The sequence below is a fragment of the Hakea prostrata genome, chromosome 11, assembly GCF_041222555.1.
Source record: "Hakea prostrata isolate BN-2017 chromosome 11, UWA_Hpros_2, whole genome shotgun sequence".
Taxonomy (NCBI): Eukaryota; Viridiplantae; Streptophyta; class Magnoliopsida; order Proteales; family Proteaceae; genus Hakea; species Hakea prostrata.
In genome coordinates, this window is record NC_142610.1 from 3,232,360 (window position 1) to 3,253,577 (window position 21,218).

Below are 21,218 nucleotides of genomic sequence, written 5' to 3' on the forward strand. Positions count from 1 at the left end.
GATAACTTAAGGCTGTGGGCTCATCCATTGCCCCTGGTGCCTTTACATTTACCTAGTCATTTATGTGCAGTATATGTAGTAGTCTAAATGCATGAATAGAATACCTTTTTACATGCTGCTACCCATCTGCATGAGTATTGAAGCCGAGTGACCCATGATAGTAGTGATTGGATCATGTGGGCATCCAACAGAGGTATCCAGTCCATGAGGAGACATAGGCCCACTATTATCATGCAATGGTAAGGTCGCATAAGTGGAGGGTTTAGGCTCGTGGTCGTCTAACAGAGGTAGCTAGTCCATGAGGGAACATGAGAGCGTCTGTCAAAGCATATGTGTACAACCATAGGGTTACGAAATGTTAATCCAACTGAGGTAGCCAGTCCATAAGGAATAGCATTCCTAGGTGGAGAAGGATACATGGACCAACATGGTACTAGGCATGAAGAAAGATATCCGGACCTCATGTAGTATGAAACGTAGTTGACTTTGCATTAGGATAGACTTATCCCTAACATGCACCAGTACTTATACCAGTGGTGTGATGAGAGAGTGGTAACCTAATCTCCTAGCCATGGTGTGATGTGATTGTACCCCTATACTGCAGGATTCCAACTGAGGTAGCCAGTCTATGAAGGATTAGAGTGACGAGACTTCCCAGAGGAGGTTGGTGTTATGACTTGTCCGCCATAGAGACTAGCACTTGTTAGAGTATAGGGGCATACTTGCATAAATACATTACTCCATTTTATTTATATTCATATTTTATACTCGGTATATGTATTGGATGTATGATATGTGATTTTGTTAACCTCACTGAGTTATATGAAACTCATTCGTCGCAAATGTATTTTCTCTAGACTCTTTTACAGGTTATGAGAACTCCATCGTTCAAGAGTATTCGTCGCCAACCGAGCCATATGACATTCTGGCAGCTGGAGATGTGGAGACCCATGGAGACAGGCGTCCATGCTTGGACTGCTTATATGGTGCTCAGTCCTTTTGATTGTCGTTTGAGAGACGTGGTAGAGCCTGACTGGGATTGCGTAACTCTCTTTTGGGAAATCAAATGCTTAAACTAATTTCTCTTAAACCTTTATTGATAACTTTGAGACTTCCGTTGTTTGACATTAACTTTTCCTTTAACTCTGGTTATAACTTCGTTTATAATTTCGGATGACTGTAATAATTTTGAGAATTAATACCTTTTTATTCCTTTGCTCTTTGGATTATGCTATATTGTATTGTGTGGTTATGGCCGTGAACCTAGATCCGGTAGTGTATCACCCCCTTGGGTATTTGGGTATATCCCGAACCGGCTAGGTGGGGTGTGATAATAATAATATGGATGATTACAATGACCTTGTTGAGTAGAAATTTGCTCATACCCCATTACCAACTGTGACAGATAGCTCATCAATATACATATAGCTATAAAAAAATATTGATACTCAAGAAGACCCACATATATTGGCTCCACCTAAGAATGGTCAGACACACCTATACAAGTTCAAAGGTCAACTCGAGTCCCTAAACTTTCCATCGGACTGTGTGATTTCTTAACATATCATACAATAAAATATTCCATTCAATCACATATTTGTTATGATCATATTTTCCCTCATTTCCGTGCATTTTTAATATTGTTGTTGAGGATCCTATGGAATTGACTAACTTTTTTGAAGCCAATAATTCACCAATGTGGATGAAGCCTATAGAAGATGAACTAAAAGCCCTTGATAAAAATCATACATGGGATATTATTACACTACTAGATGGCATACACCCAGTTGGCTTTCGTTGGGTTTATAAGACTAAATACCATGGTGATGGCACAGTTGAAATATACAAAACTGGGTTTGTTGCCAAATGATATACCCAAACATATGGGGTTGATTATAAGGAAACCTTGCACTTGTAGTGAAAATGAACACTATAAGAGTGTTAATGTCAATAGCCATCAATTGTGAATAGCTCCTCTTTCAAATGGATGTTACAAGTGCATTCTTATAGGGAGACTTGCTTGAAGAGGTATTCATGGAAGTCTTTCCAAGTCATCCATTAAAAAAATCAAGATGGTATTGCCTGTAGATTGAAGAAGACAATACAGTCTTAAGCAATCACCATACATGCCATATAAATTTTGGATTCAAAAGAAGTAGATCAGATTCTTTAATGCTTCCCAAGAAAACTACTGGTACAATTGTCATTTTATTCTGTCGATGACATAGTTATCATTGGGGATAATCATCAGGAAATTACCACTCTCAAGCAATATTTGAATAAAACTTCCGACATCATAGATATGGGAAAGCTTCGATATTTGTGTGATATTGAAGTCGCAAGATCTCGTAAGGGATTGTTCATATATCAAAGTAGGGGTGTCAAGGGTTGGGTTGGTTTCGGGCCAGGCCTAATTGTTTCTGGCTGAAAAACACTTAGCCCAAACACGACCCATTAAGAAAATAACGGTTTTGGGCCGGTGCAGTTTGGGTTCGGGCTAACTAACGGTTTGGGCTAACAGTTTAGAATTGGGTTTACTAATGGTCTAGGTTCGGGTTTACTAATGGTGTGTTTATAGTACCTTGTTGATATGTGAAATTTATCAAGAGTATGTGAACACATATAAATATTAAGTTATTTCCAAGTCTTTTGAATTGGGTGTTCAAAACCAAAAACCCCTTTTTTACAAAGAAACAAAACTAATATACAAAAGAAAGTTGGCATCTTGACGAATTTTAGTGGGTTGTCTCTGCTTATTTTCCTCCCCCTTCTTGACACTTGTAAAAATAGATCAAAATAAATCATTAAAAGATTTTCAAATAATAATACATTTGCTAAATATTTACTAAGCCCATCTTCCAAATGGCGAAGGCTTTGACAAGCTTGTTGTTTGCATATTCCAAAGCAAAACAGTTAAGGAAAACAAATGGATATTTGGGGGTTTTATTGTCTTTTACATTTAAATTTAAGTTAGTTTATTTATTTATAACGGGTTTAACGGCTGATTCGAGCCAAACGGTTAGGGCTAGCGGGCCACACACGGGCTGGCCCGGCCCAGCCCGAATCATTGCGGGCTGAGGTTGTTCAGCCCAAACACAGCCCATTAAGCTTCGGTTCGGGCCGGTTCGGGCTATAGCGGGCTGCGGGCTGGTTCAGTCCGATTTTAACGGTTCGGGTTAGGTTTTGACACCCCTATATCAAAGATATATTTTTGACCTTCTACAAGAAATATAAAAGATAGGTGTGAAACCAACTAATTCTCCCATGGACTAAAATAACAAAGTGATAAGTGACTCCACTTCTCTGCAAGGTATTGATTGTATTCAACAATTAGTTGGACGACTAACTTACCTAATTATTACTAGGCCTGACATTGCATATGTAATGAGCTATATGAGTCAATTTATGCATGCTCCTCCCAAAGGACACATGGAGTTGGTAGGCCGTATTTTGTGCTACTTGAAGTCATACCCATGATGAGGTATATGGATGAAGAAAAATGGGAACACTATTATTGAAGGCTGATCTAACGTTGATTGGGTTGGTAATCCTATTAATCAAAAATCAACTACTAGTTTCTGTATATTTGTTAGAGGAAACCTAATCACTTGGAAAAGTAAAAAGCAGTGTGGTTGCACATTCTAGTGCGAAAGCTCAGTACAAAGCAATGACATCCACAACTAGTGAATTGGTATGAGTCAGATATTTTCTTCAATAATTAGGATTTAACAGCTTTAGTTCAATTATAAAGCTCTTATAGAATAATCAAGTAGCTATCAACATTGCTTCCAACCTAGTACTTTATAAAAGAACCAAACACATCAAGGTTGACTGTCATTTTATTAGTGAGAAAGTCCAAGATGAAACTATTGAAACTCCATTCGTAAGAAGTGAAAATCAGCTTACAAGTGTTTTACAAAAGCTTTATCTAAGGGAGCATTCCAAGAAATATTGGGCAAGTTGATCTCACATGTAATATTTGAACCAACTTGAGGGGGAGTTTTGTCGGATGTTAGTCTTTCAATATAACATGAAAACTAACAGTCCTAAAACATTGTATAGTTCTCATTATTTGTAGAACTTCATTCCTTATAAAATACCTTATAAAATACCACATCATGTGCATCATCATCTATATTTAAAGATAATGAAAGCTCTCCTCAGAAGCATGTTGAATGAGGATTTTACCGTGGACGTAGACTTCACACTGAAGATCAGACCACGTTAAAACCCTATGTCTGTTTATTGTTTCATTTTTTTAATCTCTGATTTGAATATTAATCCCCTTATGTAAAGATTTCTGGCATCCAAAATTTGATTTAGGTGTTGAACTAGCTTGATTTGCAATCAACTTGGAATCAAATAGAGAAAGTGAGAGCAGCCCAACTTGTGAGGTCATCAGGTTGCCTCCAATGATCAAGTCAGTGAACGAACTCAACACTAGCCCCAAATGGATCTCAAAGTCTAAAGGGAAAGACAAGTGATTAAACGTACCTTACTTAAAGAAAGATGTTAGGCATCCGGGTGTGCTATTTGAAAGAAGGCTACCAAAGTTTGATCTTACTACCCATTTGGGAGAGTTTCTTCTATTTTAATATCCTCGTACAGTGGTTGAGCTTTCAACACTTCCTCTCTCTGGGTTTATATAAGACAATTTGATCATTCTTGATCTTTAGATGCCCCAATTGGGTTCGCCCAAGTTTCTCTCTAGGCCGTCCGATCAAAACTATTACGAGTTTTCTATCGGGACTCTGTTGCTTGATGGTGAAGACTTCAGGTGTAGTGGTTAAGCTGCCACTAATATGGACTTTAATCCTTCTTTCTCACATACATTAGATGTGATCGATGCCTTATTTGTTTGGGGTTCCCCACATTCTTCTGCCACCTACATGTATGCTCATCTCTAGTCTGGGCAGTCAAATGCATCTCTGACTTCACTATTTAGGTTCCCTAGGTTCAACCTTGGCTTAAGCAACTCTAAGGAGGTTGGTTTGATTGGTTTTGGATCGAGTTAGTTCATTTAGTCAAACCGATCATAGCAAGACCTTATAAGACTGCATTTGTTTGTTGAAATAGATGGGATTGGAAAAAAGGGGTGGAAAATTTCTTGAAAAAGCAAAATTTTCATTTAAATCCTAATAATGTAGTTTATTTGGTTCCTTTGGGTGGGAAATGTGATGTTGCAAATCAACTTTCCCACCTCAAGCCTTTTCAAAACCCACAAATATGTGGAACTTTAGGCTGAGTTTGCTTGCAAAGGTGGGGTGGAAAAAAAACATGTGAGCGCTACGTGTAGTGGGGTGAGGGAGAAGGAAAGGAAAGGAATGGATTTTGTACAAAAATGTTGATTGTGGGTCCCACATTTTACTTTTTTACATTTTTCCACAAAGTCCCATACATTTTGTGGGATTTTGAAAAAGCTTGGGGTGGGAAAGTTGGGTTGCCACCTCACCACACATTTAAAGAAACTTGTCTCTAATTTTTCCACCCCAAGTAACCAAACAATCTAAATTTTTAGGCTGTGTTTGTTTGCAAATGTGGGATGGAAAAAAAAACATGTGGGTCCCATGAATAGTGGGGTTAGGGAGAAGAAAAGGAAATGAAAGGGTTTTGTGAAAAAGTGAAAGTGGTGGGTCCCACTTTTTATTTTTTCCAACTTTTCCATAAAGTCCCATTAAATATGTGGGGTTTTAAAATGGCTTGGAGTGGGAAAATTGAGTTGCCACATTACTAGACAAGTTTTCACTTTCCTACCCCAAACAACCAAACAATCTATCATTTTGGGATTTAACGGAAAAGTAAGAAATCTACATTTTTTTCAAGAATTTTTCCATCCCTTTTTACCCATCCTACGTTTATTACAGCAAACAAACGCAGTCTTATGGAAAAATGTGAAAAGTAAAAAGTGAGACCCACCAATTAATACTTTTCTACAAAATCTTTTTTTTTTATCATTTCCTTTCCTTTCTATACATGGAGCCTACATATTTTTTTCCTCAGCCCATTTTACCATCTTTGCAAACAAACACAGCTAAAAGTTAAAACCGAGAAGGCCTTTGGTTGAATTTTGGAAAACTGCCAAGCACCTAAACTAGACTGGAAACTGAGTTCCCGAAAAAGGAAAACATTAGAAACTGTGAAATAAATATTTTTTTCCGTCATGTTTGCCCCCAAATAAAAAAGCGAAGTGTATCGAAGTCTCTGCAAGTCCGGAGTTTGAAGTTGTGTCGTTCTTACTCTTATCTCTACTTGTCTCGGTCGGTTTGAAGTTTAAACCCAACTTTATTAGTTGAAAGAGATTGCCAGAGCTGCTTTTCACCCGCTTGTTATCGAAGCATATGAATAACGTATGATCGTGGATTCTAAAAGGAAACAGTTGCAGTTTATTGTTTTCTTCGAGAGACGAGCATTATAATTTTTGACGGTGAGATCTAGCCATTATTGGATGCGAGCTTCCATTTGCTGGTCCTATCTATCTGAATGGGTGAAAAAAAAAATTCTTCTACTCTAAGAATAGTCGCTGAATGGTCTTAGTTTTTCGCCATCTGGTTACTGTGTATGTCGAGCAATGCAATCTACTTGGGTTGGATTTGTGTGCGTACGTATTTTCTACTATTCTTTCCTTCCTATGATTTATCTAATGGTTTCTGACAGTGCTTATTGAACCCTTTTATGTAGAAGGAGAATTGAGAAAACCAAATGAGTCAAATTTTGAATCTACTTCAGGTTACTTCCATCCTTCACAATTCAAGCTCATGTGGCCAGTCCAAGAAATCTTTGCTGTTTCTTCAGGAAAGAGCAATTTTGTCTCATCGAAATAACAATGAATTTTTAGGTTGTCGAGGTCTTCAATCATATTTTCAAGGTTCTCATTCTTTACTATAGCTATTGCAGTATTCTTGCAATGTGTCAGTCTAAAGTTCTATTAATTATCAATAATCCCGTTACCACTTACCACTAACATAGTTGTGCACTTTTCTGCCTAGCAGGAAGTTGTGGGATAAAATTTTCTGAAGGGAAATGCTTGGTCATCTCTAAGGTACTATAGTGAACTGATTCCTACCAAGGATTTTAGTTAGAGAACTTAGAGCCTTTAGCTGTCTTGGGTTTTGTATGCTGTGCTTCTGTCCTATACAACAGTTTGTGTAGTGTAATAGAATCAATGTTTTGATGAATTGATAAGTTTTCATCAATGTAAACGTCGCTTCACTGTTACCAAGACCAAGTGGTCACAGGTTTCAAGTCTTCGAAATAGCCTCTTTGTGAAAGAATGGGTAAAGGCTGCATACCTTAAGATCTTCCCCAGATCCCATAGTTGTGGAAGCCTCATGCACTGCATACATCCTTTGAGAAGCTTTTGTCAATGTGATACAAGTTCAATGAGTTTTTTCAGCTTTCCGGCTGGATTTTTAATCCACACTCCAATGGAATGAAGAAAAAAAAATGGAATGAAGAAAAAGATGAAATGGAAAAAAGAAAGAAAAAGAAAATGGAATGAAGAACAAAAAGAAGAAGATGAAATGACTTTGACTTGATAACCGGGCATCAATCGTCGTGGAGTATTACACAGTCTAATTCCCAAGACCAATGGGATTCCCTCCAACTAATTTGTGTATTTCAAGTCCTGAAAAGATGGAGTCTGATTTGGTAGTTGGAATGTAACACCATCAAAGAGATTATAAAATAACAGGTATAAATCTTATGATTCAGACAGATGCTAGCAGTTAAAGAAACTCAGACGAATCCTGATACCTTATATGGAAACTATGATACTATTGAACAATTCATAGAGCAGACAACCATGGGAGGTTTCTTCTAGTTGATCCTTAATATTAGCAGAATTGCTTACTCTCCTTGCATTATGATGGTAATATTCAATACAACCTAGTTCTGGTAACATTTATGGGTTATCTGCTATGGCTATTGATACCAACTTGATTATTTCAAATTTCAGCTAGTTCTCTCTCTCTCTCTCTCTCTGTCTCTTATTTTTTCTCTTCTTTTTCACCTTTATATGTTGTGTGGTTTTATCCTTATTGTTTGTTTTGCTTTGGTTTTTCTATATTCAGGCCAAAATCACTGATGGAAGAGAACTTGATGCCATTCCACCAATACAAACCCTTTCAGAATATCCTAAGGAGGAGCTTTCTGGGAAAGTTGTTATGGTCCGATTTGATTCTAACATTCTACTTCAGAAAGCACTGTACCTAGAGAGTCCATTAGTTAACCGAGCTGTTTTTACCATCAAATATTTATATAATGCAGGTGCCAAACTAGTTCTAGTCAGTAACTGGGGTGATCTGAGCACCCCAATTCATATCTCAGAAGAGTCTGTTGCAGGTTTGTAAATGCTAACTTTAGATCATTCTTTCTGCTGACTGTTTTTCTCTATTAAATATTGTTTGGATAATTAACTTGACCAATGAAATTTAGTGGATTTAAAAATGGTACTTACTTATTTTGGCTTGCATTTACACTGACTGTCTAACCTGTAGGGCAGCTAGTTATCTTGGTGAGGAGTCTTATGTTGTATCATGTGCACTATAGTTGCTACATTTGTTGTATCAATTGGAAAAGTAAAAAGGGAAAAAATTAATTAAGGAACATCAAAGGACAAGGGATCTTTCTGACTTGTTCATGAAAATTGCAATCACATTTGTCTGCTAATTTATTGATGTGCTTTATATTTCAGACTTTCTGTCATCAGTTCTTCAACTCAAAGTGACACCAGTAAATTCGGTTTCTGGCTACATGCAATCTAAGGCGAAAGCATTTGAGGAAGCAGATGCCATTCTTCTTGAGAATCTTACAAGATTTGGAGGGGAACCTTCCAATTGTTCAGTTTTTGCTGAAAATCTAGCATCGGGAATTGATATTTTTGTAAATGATGCATTCTCCCAATCTCATAAAAGTCTTGCATCAAATGTTGGTGTTACTCGCTTCTGCTATGCTTCTGTTGCTGGCTTCCACTTTGAGGAAGACCTGTCTCAACTAAGAGAGGCCACAAATACTAAGAAGTACCCATATTATGCAATTGTATGTGCTTCACCCTGTTTCAATTTTTTTCTTTCTTTGGTTACCTTCCTACAGCGAGGACCACCCCACCCCCAAAAAGCAAAGGGTTAGAAGCTCCATTTAGTAAAACCTCTTTTATTTTCGTGGAAGGGGTTGGGGGGGGGGGACGGAGGGATGGAATTTAGCTTGTGCATGGAAAGTCTCCCTTGTGACCTGAGCTTGTGTTTTGAATCTAGAGAGCCTCTCGCGAAAGTGGGTTTAGGCCGCATATATCTAACCATTCCCACAGTCCACTGTATTGGTGGGAGCATCTTGCACTGGGTTTGCTCTTGCATACAAAAAGTCAGATTTTCAGTGTATAATTTGGGTTGTATTTGATGATAAGAGCAGTTTAGCCCATGTTGGTTTTATTACATCTGTCTCTCTGTCTCTCTCTCTGGACGAATAGGAATGATATTTTGGGGATTTTCTGAATCTTCTTTTAAGTGTTGTGTATTGATGCTGCCATTTCTTTAAGAATGTGGTTTATACTAGACTGACTTTGATGTTATGGCGTTCCTGTGTATCATTCAGTAATGATCCATAGCCTGAGAACTCATGGCTTAAAAATCATGCAGATCATTTGGTTGCATTCTTATGTGCAGCATCGGTTACAACATTTCAGTAATGGGTTTTTATTAGGCTCATCCAATTAATTTTTTATTTGAAAAAGCTCAATGCATATCTACAGAATTTTATTCAGGGATAGAGGGGAGTTGGTATTTGTTTCCCCTCTCTCCTCCATTTGATAACCTATTTTGAAAGAAATCATGTTTCTCCTTTAGCAGCTAAAAACTCGTCTTCTAAAATATTCTCCCCCCCCCCCCGCCGCAGCGGAAAAAGGTCCAATCCCTACTACAAGGGAAGTGGAGTTCTTGCTTCCTTTTGTTGTATGCACAGGCTATACCAATATAATCCTTTTGCAATATTCATACCGCTATCTGCTCTTAACAAATGATGTTTCTTAACCTAGTGCAGATTGGAGGGGATCATCTCATTGATAAAGCATCTTCCTTGCATTTCTTAGCTTCTAAATGCGATGGACTGCTGTTTGTTGGTATGATGGCATTTCAAATAATGCATGCTTCAGGCGTAACTATTCCTTTGGATTTGGTAAACCCCTCTGCAGCCGATGCTTCTTTGAAGATAATACAGATTGCCAATCGTAGAAAAGTACCAGTTGTATGCCCCAAGGACTTCTGGTGTGTAAATGATCATTTTCCAAATCAGTTGGAAGTATTTCCTATGAATGGCATCGTGGATGGTGAGCTTCAATTCCATTCTATGTGAGAAACCTTTGTCAAATTTCCTTTAGTTTGAGAAATAAGGTTTTTCACGAAATATTGACCATTAATGCTGTAAAGCTTATCATGTAATCTTCATCAGATCTTCAGATCTAACTTGTGTTATGTTGATGCACACATTTGAGTTGATAAGTGAAGTTTAGTTCATCTGTGTTAAAATTCTACATTTGGGCTGTTTTTGATTTGGACTTCAGGTTGGAGACCTTTTGATCTTGGACCAGCTTCTTTGGTTGAGATTTTCTCTTTGCTTTCAAAGGCCAAGGTAAGATTAGGGGGGAAAAATATGGCTGCATAGAATGCCAAAAATAGTGCACTGTTTTCCTTAATGTGATGTTGCTGTGCTACATGTTCAGTATTTGGAAGAGGGGTTGATAGCTTGATATCTATTTTAACATTGAGAACTGCAATTAATGTGTCTGGTTTTGTCATGCCCCCATTATATTTTCACTACATGTTAAATGATCATAGTTTGTGGTTGGGTGATGATTTTCCTGGATGTAACTACATGTAGAGTTTCTGGGTTGACTGGACAGGAACTTTGATAAGAGAACATTCTACATGCTTCATGGGTGTCCACATAACCTGCATACATGTGCACTTGTAGATGTATATCCAGGGGCATTCACTTATGAATATCTCTGTGTGAGAAGACAAAAGAGAAGCAACAAAGGGGCCAAGATGGTTGTACTACCAGACTGAATGAGCTAGACAAGAATTAGAAATCCACTATATAGGCTTTAGGGGACCCCTATGGATGACCATGATGTTAACTTCAGATGAAATTTACTCCTGATTAAACTTTTTTTCATGGAAGTTTATGGAAGCTGATGAAAATCAATCACATGAGCTATTCTGTAACCTACGATGGTGAGTCTTCTTCTTTTCTGTAACTTGCGATGGAAGGTTGGTGCTTTAGGTCAAACATGGCTCTGAATCTCTGATACCATGTTGGAATGGTGAATGAATCTTTACTTGTGTCATTGTGACACTGCAGGCCTTTATTTATAATAATAGAATAAAGTGAAGAATACACAAATACCTGATGTGGGACTAAAAATAGTAAAACTCCTAACAAGAGAAAGCTACCCTTCTTTGACTTACAACACACCCCTCAAGTTGTTGCATAGATGTCTAGCAAGCCCAACCTGGTAAGAATGCTACTGAATAACTTGACACTCAAGCTCTTGGTGAAGATTTCAACTCGTTGATTATCAGATTTGACAAATGAAATCTGAATCAGCCCAGACTCAACCTTCTCCTTGATAAAATGCTTGTAAATTTCTACATTTTTGGTCCTGTCATGCTGAACTGTGTTATGTGCTATACTTACAACCAAGGTATAGTGTGTCGGTGATATATCGCCGACACACGGCGACACGATTCCCCCCAGCGACACGATCGATTTTTTGATAAAACTCGGTGATCAGATGCATAGCCGATGGCGGACCTTGATTGTTCTGCAATCTGCACTCCTCACCCATTCGGTGGGGATGGAATCGGAATTGGATGTTTATCCTCTTCACCCTGTTTTTGTCGCCTCTTTCGCTTCCGGTGTACCATAGTATACCTTTCGTCACGGATAGAGATAGGATTTACTCCAGAAGCCGTATAAGTTCCAGCACGAAGACGCAGAACCTCATTCTCTCGAGCCTCAATAAGTTGCTTCTCGACCCTCAAGCGCAGCAACTCATAACCTACATAAGTTTGATGTTGCTGATGAGGCAAAGAAGAAAAACCCTGACCCAGAAAAGTATCTTGTTGTGGAAAATCTTGTTGCCGTTCTCAGCCCAGTATCAATGGAACCTTGCAGCTTCCAAAACCATGTTACAGAGATTACACCAACCGTTCCTTGACGATTCCACACCTTCTATTACTCGCCCCCTCCCTTCCTCAACCCTTACTTCTGTTCTGCTACAACAACGCCGACGAAAGACGACAATAGCTCATGAAGGAAGCCATGGAGGATCAGTGAGCGCACGGCAATCCTTGACCTCATCAACGCCACCCAAATTTCCCTCACGGCAGCAGCGGCGGCGAAGACTGTTGGAGTGAAGGAGCTACCTGAAAGAATCAATGGAAATAACAACGACCTATGGTTTGATTTCGACCGATATGTCGCGATATGTTGCCGTGTCGGTGGTTGTGTCAGCCACTGATACAGCGACATGGAATGATCATTCGAACCTTGCTTACAACTGATTTGTTGTCAGAAAACAACCTCATAGGTCTAAGATCCTAGAGAAGGCCCTTTAACCATAATGCTTCACAAATGCTTTGAGCTAGAGACCTAAGCTCGGCTTCAACACTGGATCAAACAACTACTGCTTGTTCCTTTCTCCTCTATGACACAAGGTTACCCCCTACATAAACGCAGTAGCCAGTTGTAAATCTTCTATCATTAGAACATCCTGCCCAATCTGCATTTGTATATGCTTCCACTCTAAGATGTCCATAAAAAGAAATCAAGATGCCCTTTCCAGGAGAGGCCTTTAAGTACCTCAAGATATGGTATACTGCACCTAGATGTGAAGAGTAAGGATTATGCACGCATTGACTAACAAGGCTAATTGCGAATGAGATATCGAGTCTGGTACGTGACAGATAAATTAGCTTCCCAACCGGTTTTTGATAGCTGGTCTTATCAACAAGTTCTCCTTCCTTTGACTTCAAATGTTGATTTGGTTCTACTGGGGTCTCAACAGGGCTACACCCTAGCATCTCAGTCTCTTCTAGTAGGTCCAATGCGTACTTTCTTTGAGATAGAGAAACATCATTAGATGAATATGCCAGTTCCAATCCAAGAAAGTACCTAAGCTTGCCCATGTCTTTTATCTCAATCTTTGTCCCCAAGAATGCCTTCAAGGCTGAGATTTCTTCCTCACTACTTCATGTGATGACTATTTCATCCATATATACTAGAAGAACTGTAATATGAAAACCATCCCGTTTAACAAATAGGGTATGGTCTGGATTGCTCTCCATAGGAGACCATAGCCTTATGAAATCTCCCAAACCAAGCCCTAGGGGATTGCTTTTGTCCATACAATGCTCTCCTCAATTTGCTATGTGTTTGAGGACCAAAATATCTATGTGGCATATCCATATATGCTTCTTTTAAGAGCTCTCCATGTAGGAAAGTATTCTTGACATCCAAGTGTTGAAGATTCCACCCTTGGTTCACAGCACAGAGAGAATGGTCCGAACTATAGTCATCTTAGTAATTGAAGCAAATGTCTCTTGGTAGTCAAGACCATAAGTGTAGAAGACAAGACCAAATCCAAGGATTCCGGTAATTTACAAATCACCCAAATGAACAAAATAATCCAAGGATCTTGTGCAAATAAGTGGAAGACAATCACAAAGCAAATAACAACAAACTACCACAAGACTGAAAGATAAAAGAACAATACACAAGATTTTTACGTGGTTCACTAACCTGAAGTGTTCTAGCTTAGCTACATCCATGAGGAAAATAGTACAAGGTTTAAGAATAATACAATGTTACCTCAAACCGGTCACACCACCTCTCAAACTTCCTTGAAAACATCCTTCCACCTTCAAGCTCTTAAAGAAAACCCTTCAATCCAAGCTTAAGCTTCAATGGAGCAACATTGGAGAAGAAAACTTAAGAGAGAGAACCCTTTTCTTGTAAACCACAATAACAAGAAGACCCAAAAGCTCAATTCCCCTTTTTGCTCTAAACCCCTCTTGGACATCACCGAAACTTTCTTTTTCTCACCCCATATACCTCTCCCAAGACCCTCTTAATGATACCAAACACCTAACCCATGTTTACCACTTAGTGGGACCCTCCAAGTTCAAATTAAAACCCAAAAGATAAAAGTGATTTTTATCACAAACTCAACAATCTCCACCTTGATGGAAATCACTGACTTGTCAATCGTGTTTCTTGAAACCAAGAGAAGATAGACACCAATTCAACTTATCTCCTTGGACAACCTTGGTAAGCATATCCGCCACATTCTCATTGGTTCTTACTTTTAACAATCAGATCCTCCTATCTTCAATGAATTCTCGAATGTAATGATATTGTGCCAATATATGCTTTGTCCTCTTGTGATGTATCGGATTCTTAGCCAAGTAAATTGCACTCATATTATAACAAAACAAATGCAAACGTTTTGATTCAATGCCAATCTCATCCATCAATCCTTGATACCACACCGCTTCCTTATAAGCTTCTGTTGCCTCCATGTATTCCGCTTCAGTAGTTGACAATGCCATTGTCGCTTGAAGCTTAGACATCCAACTTATTGGACCATTGGCATACTTGAACATATACTCTATTGTAGATTGCTCCTTATCACGATCATCACAATAATTAGCATCCACAAAGCCTTGAATTTGCCCTCCTCCTTTGCTAAATGTGATGGAGTAGTCACGTGTACCTCTCAAATACCGAAGCATCCATTTTGCCGCCTCCCAATGCCTCTTTTTCTGGATTTGCCATGAACCTACTCAACACACCAACCGCATGAACAATATCTAACCTAGTGCACACCATTGAGAACATTAAGCTCCTAACTAGACTTGCATAAGGACATCTTGACATCTTATTTTTTTCTTCTTCTGTCTTTAGGTTATCATTGGAAGATAATTTGAAATGTGATCTCAATGGAGTTGAAACCTCCTTTTTCTTACACTTGCCAAACTTCTCAAGAATTTTTTTTCACAAAGGACTTTTGTGATAGTGAAAATGTCCCATTCCTTCCATCTCTTTGAATCTGAACTCTAAGAATTTGTTTCGTTTGACCAAGATCCTTCATTTCAAACTTCTTGCTTAAACATCCTTTGAGCTCTTTAATTTTAGCGTTGTCCTTAGACACCAAGAGCGTATCATCCATACTAAAACTAAAATCACATATGAACCATCATCGAAGAACTTAATATATAAACGATGGTCAGATTCACTTCTTTTATAACAAAGACTTAAATGAATGAGTCAAAAAAAATTTATACCATTGTCTTGAAGCTTGTTTAAGTCTATATAAGGACTTCTTCAACTTGTAAACGAGCTTCCCTTTGCCTTTCTCAACAAATCCTTCCGATTGCCTCATCTGCACCTCTTCAAGAAGATCACCATGTAAAAACGTCGTTTTCACATCCATTTGTTCAAGCTTCAAATCATCTATAGCAACAAGTCTAAGCACCAACCTAATAGTCACCAACTTTACAACTGGGGCAAATACTTCAAAGAAAACTATACCTTCCTTTTGTGCAAAGTCTTGGGCGACAAGTGTTGCCCTATACCGCTCCACCTTGCCATCCACCCCTCTTTTGAGTTTATATATCCATTTACAACCAATGACTTTTCTTCCCTTTGATAATTCTACTAAATCCCATGTCTTGTTCTTTTGAAGTGCTTGAAATTCTTCTTTCATTGCATCCTTCCAATACTTTGCATCATCCCCATTGATAACGTCAAGGAATGTATTAGGTTCTTCATTTAATGCCACCAAAGCTCTAAGAGTATTTGGATCAACTTAATCCTTGTACCTTTATTGAAAACGAATTTGTCTTGTAGGTCTTTCTCCGATAGGTACCACAACTTCTTCAACATCAACTGGTGTTTCTTCTGAATTTCTCCTTGTATACCTTGATTATCAAGATCTATAACATCTTCATCATAAGCGCCCTCATTTGAAGATCTTGTAGGTTGCATGTGAAATTCTTGGGTATCTTCAACAATTAATTTTTCTTCATCAACTTTCTTTTTCACCCCCTTAATCAACATAGAGGAGTCATCAAAATGCACATCACTACTTATAATAATCTTATGGGTACTTGGATCCCATAACCGATACCTCTTCACATTTTTGCCATATCCTACAAAAATGCCTTTCTTGGATTTTGGATCAAGCTTGCTCATTTGACAACTTAGAATCAAAGCATATGCATCACATCCAAAAATTCGAATAATCACAAAGAGTTCCGTACCATACCTCATTTGGAGTCTTTTTACTCAAAGTCATTGCAGGAGACCTATTCACAAGATAGCGTGCCATCAACACTACTTCGGCCCACAATTCTTTATCCAAGTTTGCATTGCTTAGCATAGTCGGATCCCTCACCATCAATGTCCTATTTATACGCTTTGCTACTCCATTTTGTTGTGGAGTACGCACAACCATATGATGCCATACAATTCCAACGTCCTTGCAAAAATTACCAAATTCATTTTTTGCATATTCCATTGCATTATCCGTCCTTAAGACTTTGATGCTTGTATCGGTTGTTTTCTCCACCTCAACCTTGAAGTTCTTGAATGCCACTAACACATCATTTTTTGACTTGAGGATTGTCACCCATACTTTCCGTAAAAAATCATCAATGAAAGTAACAAAGTATTAAGCACCATCATAAGATACATCCGGTGATGGACCCCAAACATCCGAGCGAATGTAATCAACAATCCTTTTACTTTTGTGCATACCCGCTTTGAAAGCCATTCTATAATGCTTCCTATAGACACAATGCTCACAAAATTATTTCTCCGAAAAATTCAAATTTGGGATAAATTTCTTTTCCATCAAAATTTTCATTTATTTCTCACTCTTGTGCCCAAGTCTTCTATGCCATAACCTAAGAGGAACATTTCCTTTGTCAACCGACACATTTGCAACATCATCAATCATGGAATTACCCAACAACTTGTATAAGAGACCAACCAAAACTCCTTTTAAGATAACTCGAGCACCTCTTGAAACTTTGAGGACTCCATGTCCCTCGGAAACCTTTTGTCATTTCTAGAACATGTTTAACATTTTCAAGTGTGTGAACAATAGCATCAAACATCTTCAAGCGTACCGATCCAATGCCAAGTGTTTCATTAGTTGAGTTATTCCCCATCTTCCCCAATCCTCCTTTACATGGTTATATGTGCTAAACCAAGATTTGTTATCAAAAACACAATTTTGGTGAAATTTTGAATTACAACTCACCATCAACACTTCATCCTCAAGAACACTAGATGTGATAGCCACAACTTGATTTGCTTCCTTAGAATTGTCATCAATAATTTCTTTGCCTTTCTTATTTTTTGGGTTATAACTTATTTATTTATTTATCTATTTTTCTTTTTTTTTCTTTCTTTTGGGACAATTCTTTTAAAGATGTTCTCTTTATCCACAAAACTAACAATCACTTGCCATCATGCCCCTTAGATTTAGAACAATGTTTTCACTTACTTCTTGAGGAACCCTTAGAAGAATTATGGCGCTCCTTGCTTTACCCCCTTTTCATATTAGATTCGGATCCTATCTCCATAAAACTTCCTAAAGAAGCCTTTTTTCGGAGTTCCTTGACAAGTAATGTACTACAAACTAAATCAAAGTTATGAGAATCTCCTTTTCTATAGCTTAGAGTCGTTACCAAATGATCATAAGATTCCGATAGAGTGCAAAGTAAAATTACCGTCTTGTCTTCATCCTTCATCTTTTCTTCAACATTTTCTAATTGACAAAGTATGTTGATGAACTCATTCAAATGATTTGAAATATTTGAACCATCATTCATTCTTAAAGAAAATAATTTTCTCATCAAGAAAATTCTATTTGTGAGAGACTTTGTTTAGTAGATGCTTTCCAACTTTGACCACAAATCTACCGTGATTTTTTCATGTGCAATATTAAACAAAACCTTATTGGACAAGCTCAATCGAATAGTAGACATGACCTTGAGATCCATCTCATCCCAATCATCATCTTTTATTCCCTCCGGTTTCCTATCTTTTCCCAACAATGTTTTGTGACAACTATTTTGAATTAAAAAATATTTCATTTTCATTTTCCATAAATCAACATTTGTATTTCCATCAAATGGCTCCACCCTAAATGTATGAGCACTCATTGTCTCCAAAATAGATATGCTCTGATGCCAATTGTAGAAGACGAGACCAAATCCAAGGATCCCAGTAATTTAACAAATTACCTAAATGAACAAAATAATCCAAGGATCTTATGTAAATAAATTGAAGACAATCACAAAGCAAATAACAACAAATCACCACAATAATGAAAGATAAAAGAAAACAACACAATATTTTTATGTGGTTTAGTAACCCGAAATGTTCAAGATTAAGTTGATTAACTACATCCACGGGGATGGAATCCACTATTTTAATTTTTAAAATAGTACAAGATTTAAGATTAATACAATGTTACCTCAAACCGGTCACACCACCTCTCAAACTTCCTTGAAAACATCCTTCCACCTTCAAGATCTTAAAGAGAACCCTTCAATCCAAGTTTAAGCTTCAATGGAGTAACACTGGAGAAGAAAACTTAAGAGAGAGAACCCTTTTCTTGTAAACCACAAGAAGACCCAAAAGCGCAATTCTCCTTTTTGCTCTGAACCCCTCTTGGACATCACTAGAAACTCTCTTTTTCTCACCCCATTTACCTCTCCCAAGACCCTTTTAATGATACCAAACACCTAACCCATGTTTACCACTACCAAGTTCAAATTAGAACCCAAAAGATAAAATAATTTTCATCACAAATCCAATAATAAGTCTGAGTGAAGCCTTTGGCTACCAGTCTTGCCTTATACCTCTCAATGCTTCCATTTGCTTTATGCTTTATTTCAAACACCCACTTGCACCCAATAGTCTTTTTCCTTGCAAGCAAAGACACCAACTCCCACGTTTTGTTTTTTCTCGTGTTTGCATTCTCTCATCCCTAACATTCTTCCAGTTTGAGTGAGACATTGCCTCCTTCCAGGAGTCAGGAGTATAGGTGGAATACAAAGAGGAAATAAAGCTTTGAAATTCTGGGGATAGGGACTGATATGAAACCTGATTAGAGATAGGATGTTTAGTGCATGTACATGGCTGTTTTCTCAAAGCAATAGGTAGATCTAGGTCAGAGACATACTCACCAAGTGGAACTACTTCTTTAGGACTAGGAGTCGGTGCTTCCAAATGGCACAATTCAGAAGGGAGTGATGGTATTTAGGGGTGCTTTGGTGGTCTGTGGGAATGTTGAAGGTAGTAGGAATGGAGCTATAGGTTTAGAAGAAGGTGGCGGAAGCTATTCTGTAACCTACGATGGTGACTCTTCTTCTTTTCTGTAACTTGCGATGGAAGGTTGGTTCTTTAGGTTAAACATGGCTCTGATATCATGTTGGAATGGTGAATGGATCTTGACTTGTGTCGTTGTGACACTGCAGGCCTTTATTTATAATAATAAAATAAAGTGAAGAATACAAGAATACCTGATGTGGGACTAAAAATAGTAAAATTCCTAACAAGAGAAAACTACCCTTCTTTGACTTACAACAATATTGCATGATTTGATATGAGCTCACAGGCTTAGACTAAGAATTTGATTACAATTCTGTAAATTTGTTCTTGTACTACATCTTCAACTGACCTTTTCCTGTTTGCTTCTTTCACAAATCATCTCTTAGCAGTTGGCATAGTTTTATAAATTTCATTATTAACCTGATGTAATCTTTGTATTTGTTGAATTGCAGAAAATATTGTGGATTGGACCACTGAAATTCAAGTCCACAGCAGAGAATACGTATGGAACATCTAAGTTGGTGATGATGCTTGAAAAATTAATTCAAAATGGTTGTGACGTTACTGTTGTTGGGAGTGCCGCATCTAAGGCAGTGATGGAGACTGCAAGATCTCCCTCAGTTTTTCATATTGTTGCAAGTGCTGCCATTATATGGGAATTTCTTAGAGGAAGAAAACTTCCAGGGATTTCGGCTTTAGATAGGGTATGTTTGATTAGGTCGTATCAGTATCTATTATCATTATACAACTGAGATAGAGTACTTCAAAATACCCAAATCAAGAGCTTCAACATATGTCATGCATCCCAAGGATTGGAACTCATGGTCAATGGGTTTCTGCCCAAGTATAACTTGGTAAAATCAACATGATCTATCTTCTCCCCCATCGGAATAGTATTATATGAAGGAACTAAATCAAGGGGCCTTGGTGTTTTGTGATGGTACTGTATTACATCCAGTTAGATATAGATTCCTTCACAATTCCCTTCAGATTTCTACACTTAGGCTGGTTGTTTCCTTTAGAAACCAAATCCCTGGTGCAGTGCTGGGTCAAATCATAGTGGTCAATTGGAAGTGGTGGAGGCCGACTGCCTTCATACTTTTTTGTCTCCTGGCCGGACTAGGCAAGGTACAAACTCCTCCATATCACCTACTGCTAATCTCTCCTGATCCTCGTGATTAGTGGCTTTGTTCTTTGTCTAGCCTGTCGAAAATCCATATCTCTTCCTTCGTTGGTATTTCATCAGATTCATGATAGGATCATCTATTGTCATCATTTTCATCATCGTCATCATCATAGCTTCCTATGAACTCTTCTTAGCCTTCCATTTACTCCTTCCCCTCGTGTGCTCATGGGCTTGGCTACCTCAACCAGGACTACATGACATGAGATGAGACCTTTTCAAAAGAATTCCAGTCAAATTTTGTTCGAGTCTAGTTGCCCCACCTTATAGAAGTAGTAAAAAGAAAAAGATTTTTTTATGGGGGTCTAATTTGATTGGGAGGGGGAGGGGGGTTTGTTTGTGGGAGGGGGGTGTGGGGTTGTTGGGGGAAGAAAAAAAATTTTTTATAGGGGGGGGGGGGGGGGGGGGGTATAAAAAGAACTAAAGATGTTGAGGATCTTCATAGGTATAGGTTGGATAGAAATGAAGCTAAGAAAATTGTAGGAAAAGCAAGGGAAAGGAAATATGAAGAGTTGTATAATAAATTGGGCACAAAGGAAGGGGAAAAATCTATTTATAAGATAGCTAAGATGAGGGATAGGAAGAGTAGAGATCTTGACCATGTTAGATGTATTAAAAATGGAGATGGTAAAGT

At 38.0% G+C, this 21,218-nt stretch overlaps 1 protein-coding gene across 3 annotated transcripts; it reads left to right on the top strand.

The window, feature by feature from the left end:
- Positions 1-6,177: 6,177 nt before the first annotated feature.
- LOC148999597 (uncharacterized) lies at positions 6,178-20,105 on the top strand (the record flags this gene model as incomplete). Of its 3 annotated transcripts, XM_089141086.1 has the most annotated exon segments (8): positions 6,178-6,598; positions 6,679-6,865; positions 6,990-7,039; positions 8,070-8,340; positions 8,693-9,036; positions 10,033-10,318; positions 10,553-10,620; positions 19,854-20,105. In XM_089141086.1, coding segments are annotated over 7 exon segments (1,437 nt in total), but the record flags the coding sequence as incomplete, so codon positions are not given.
- Positions 20,106-21,218: the final 1,113 nt, after the last annotated feature.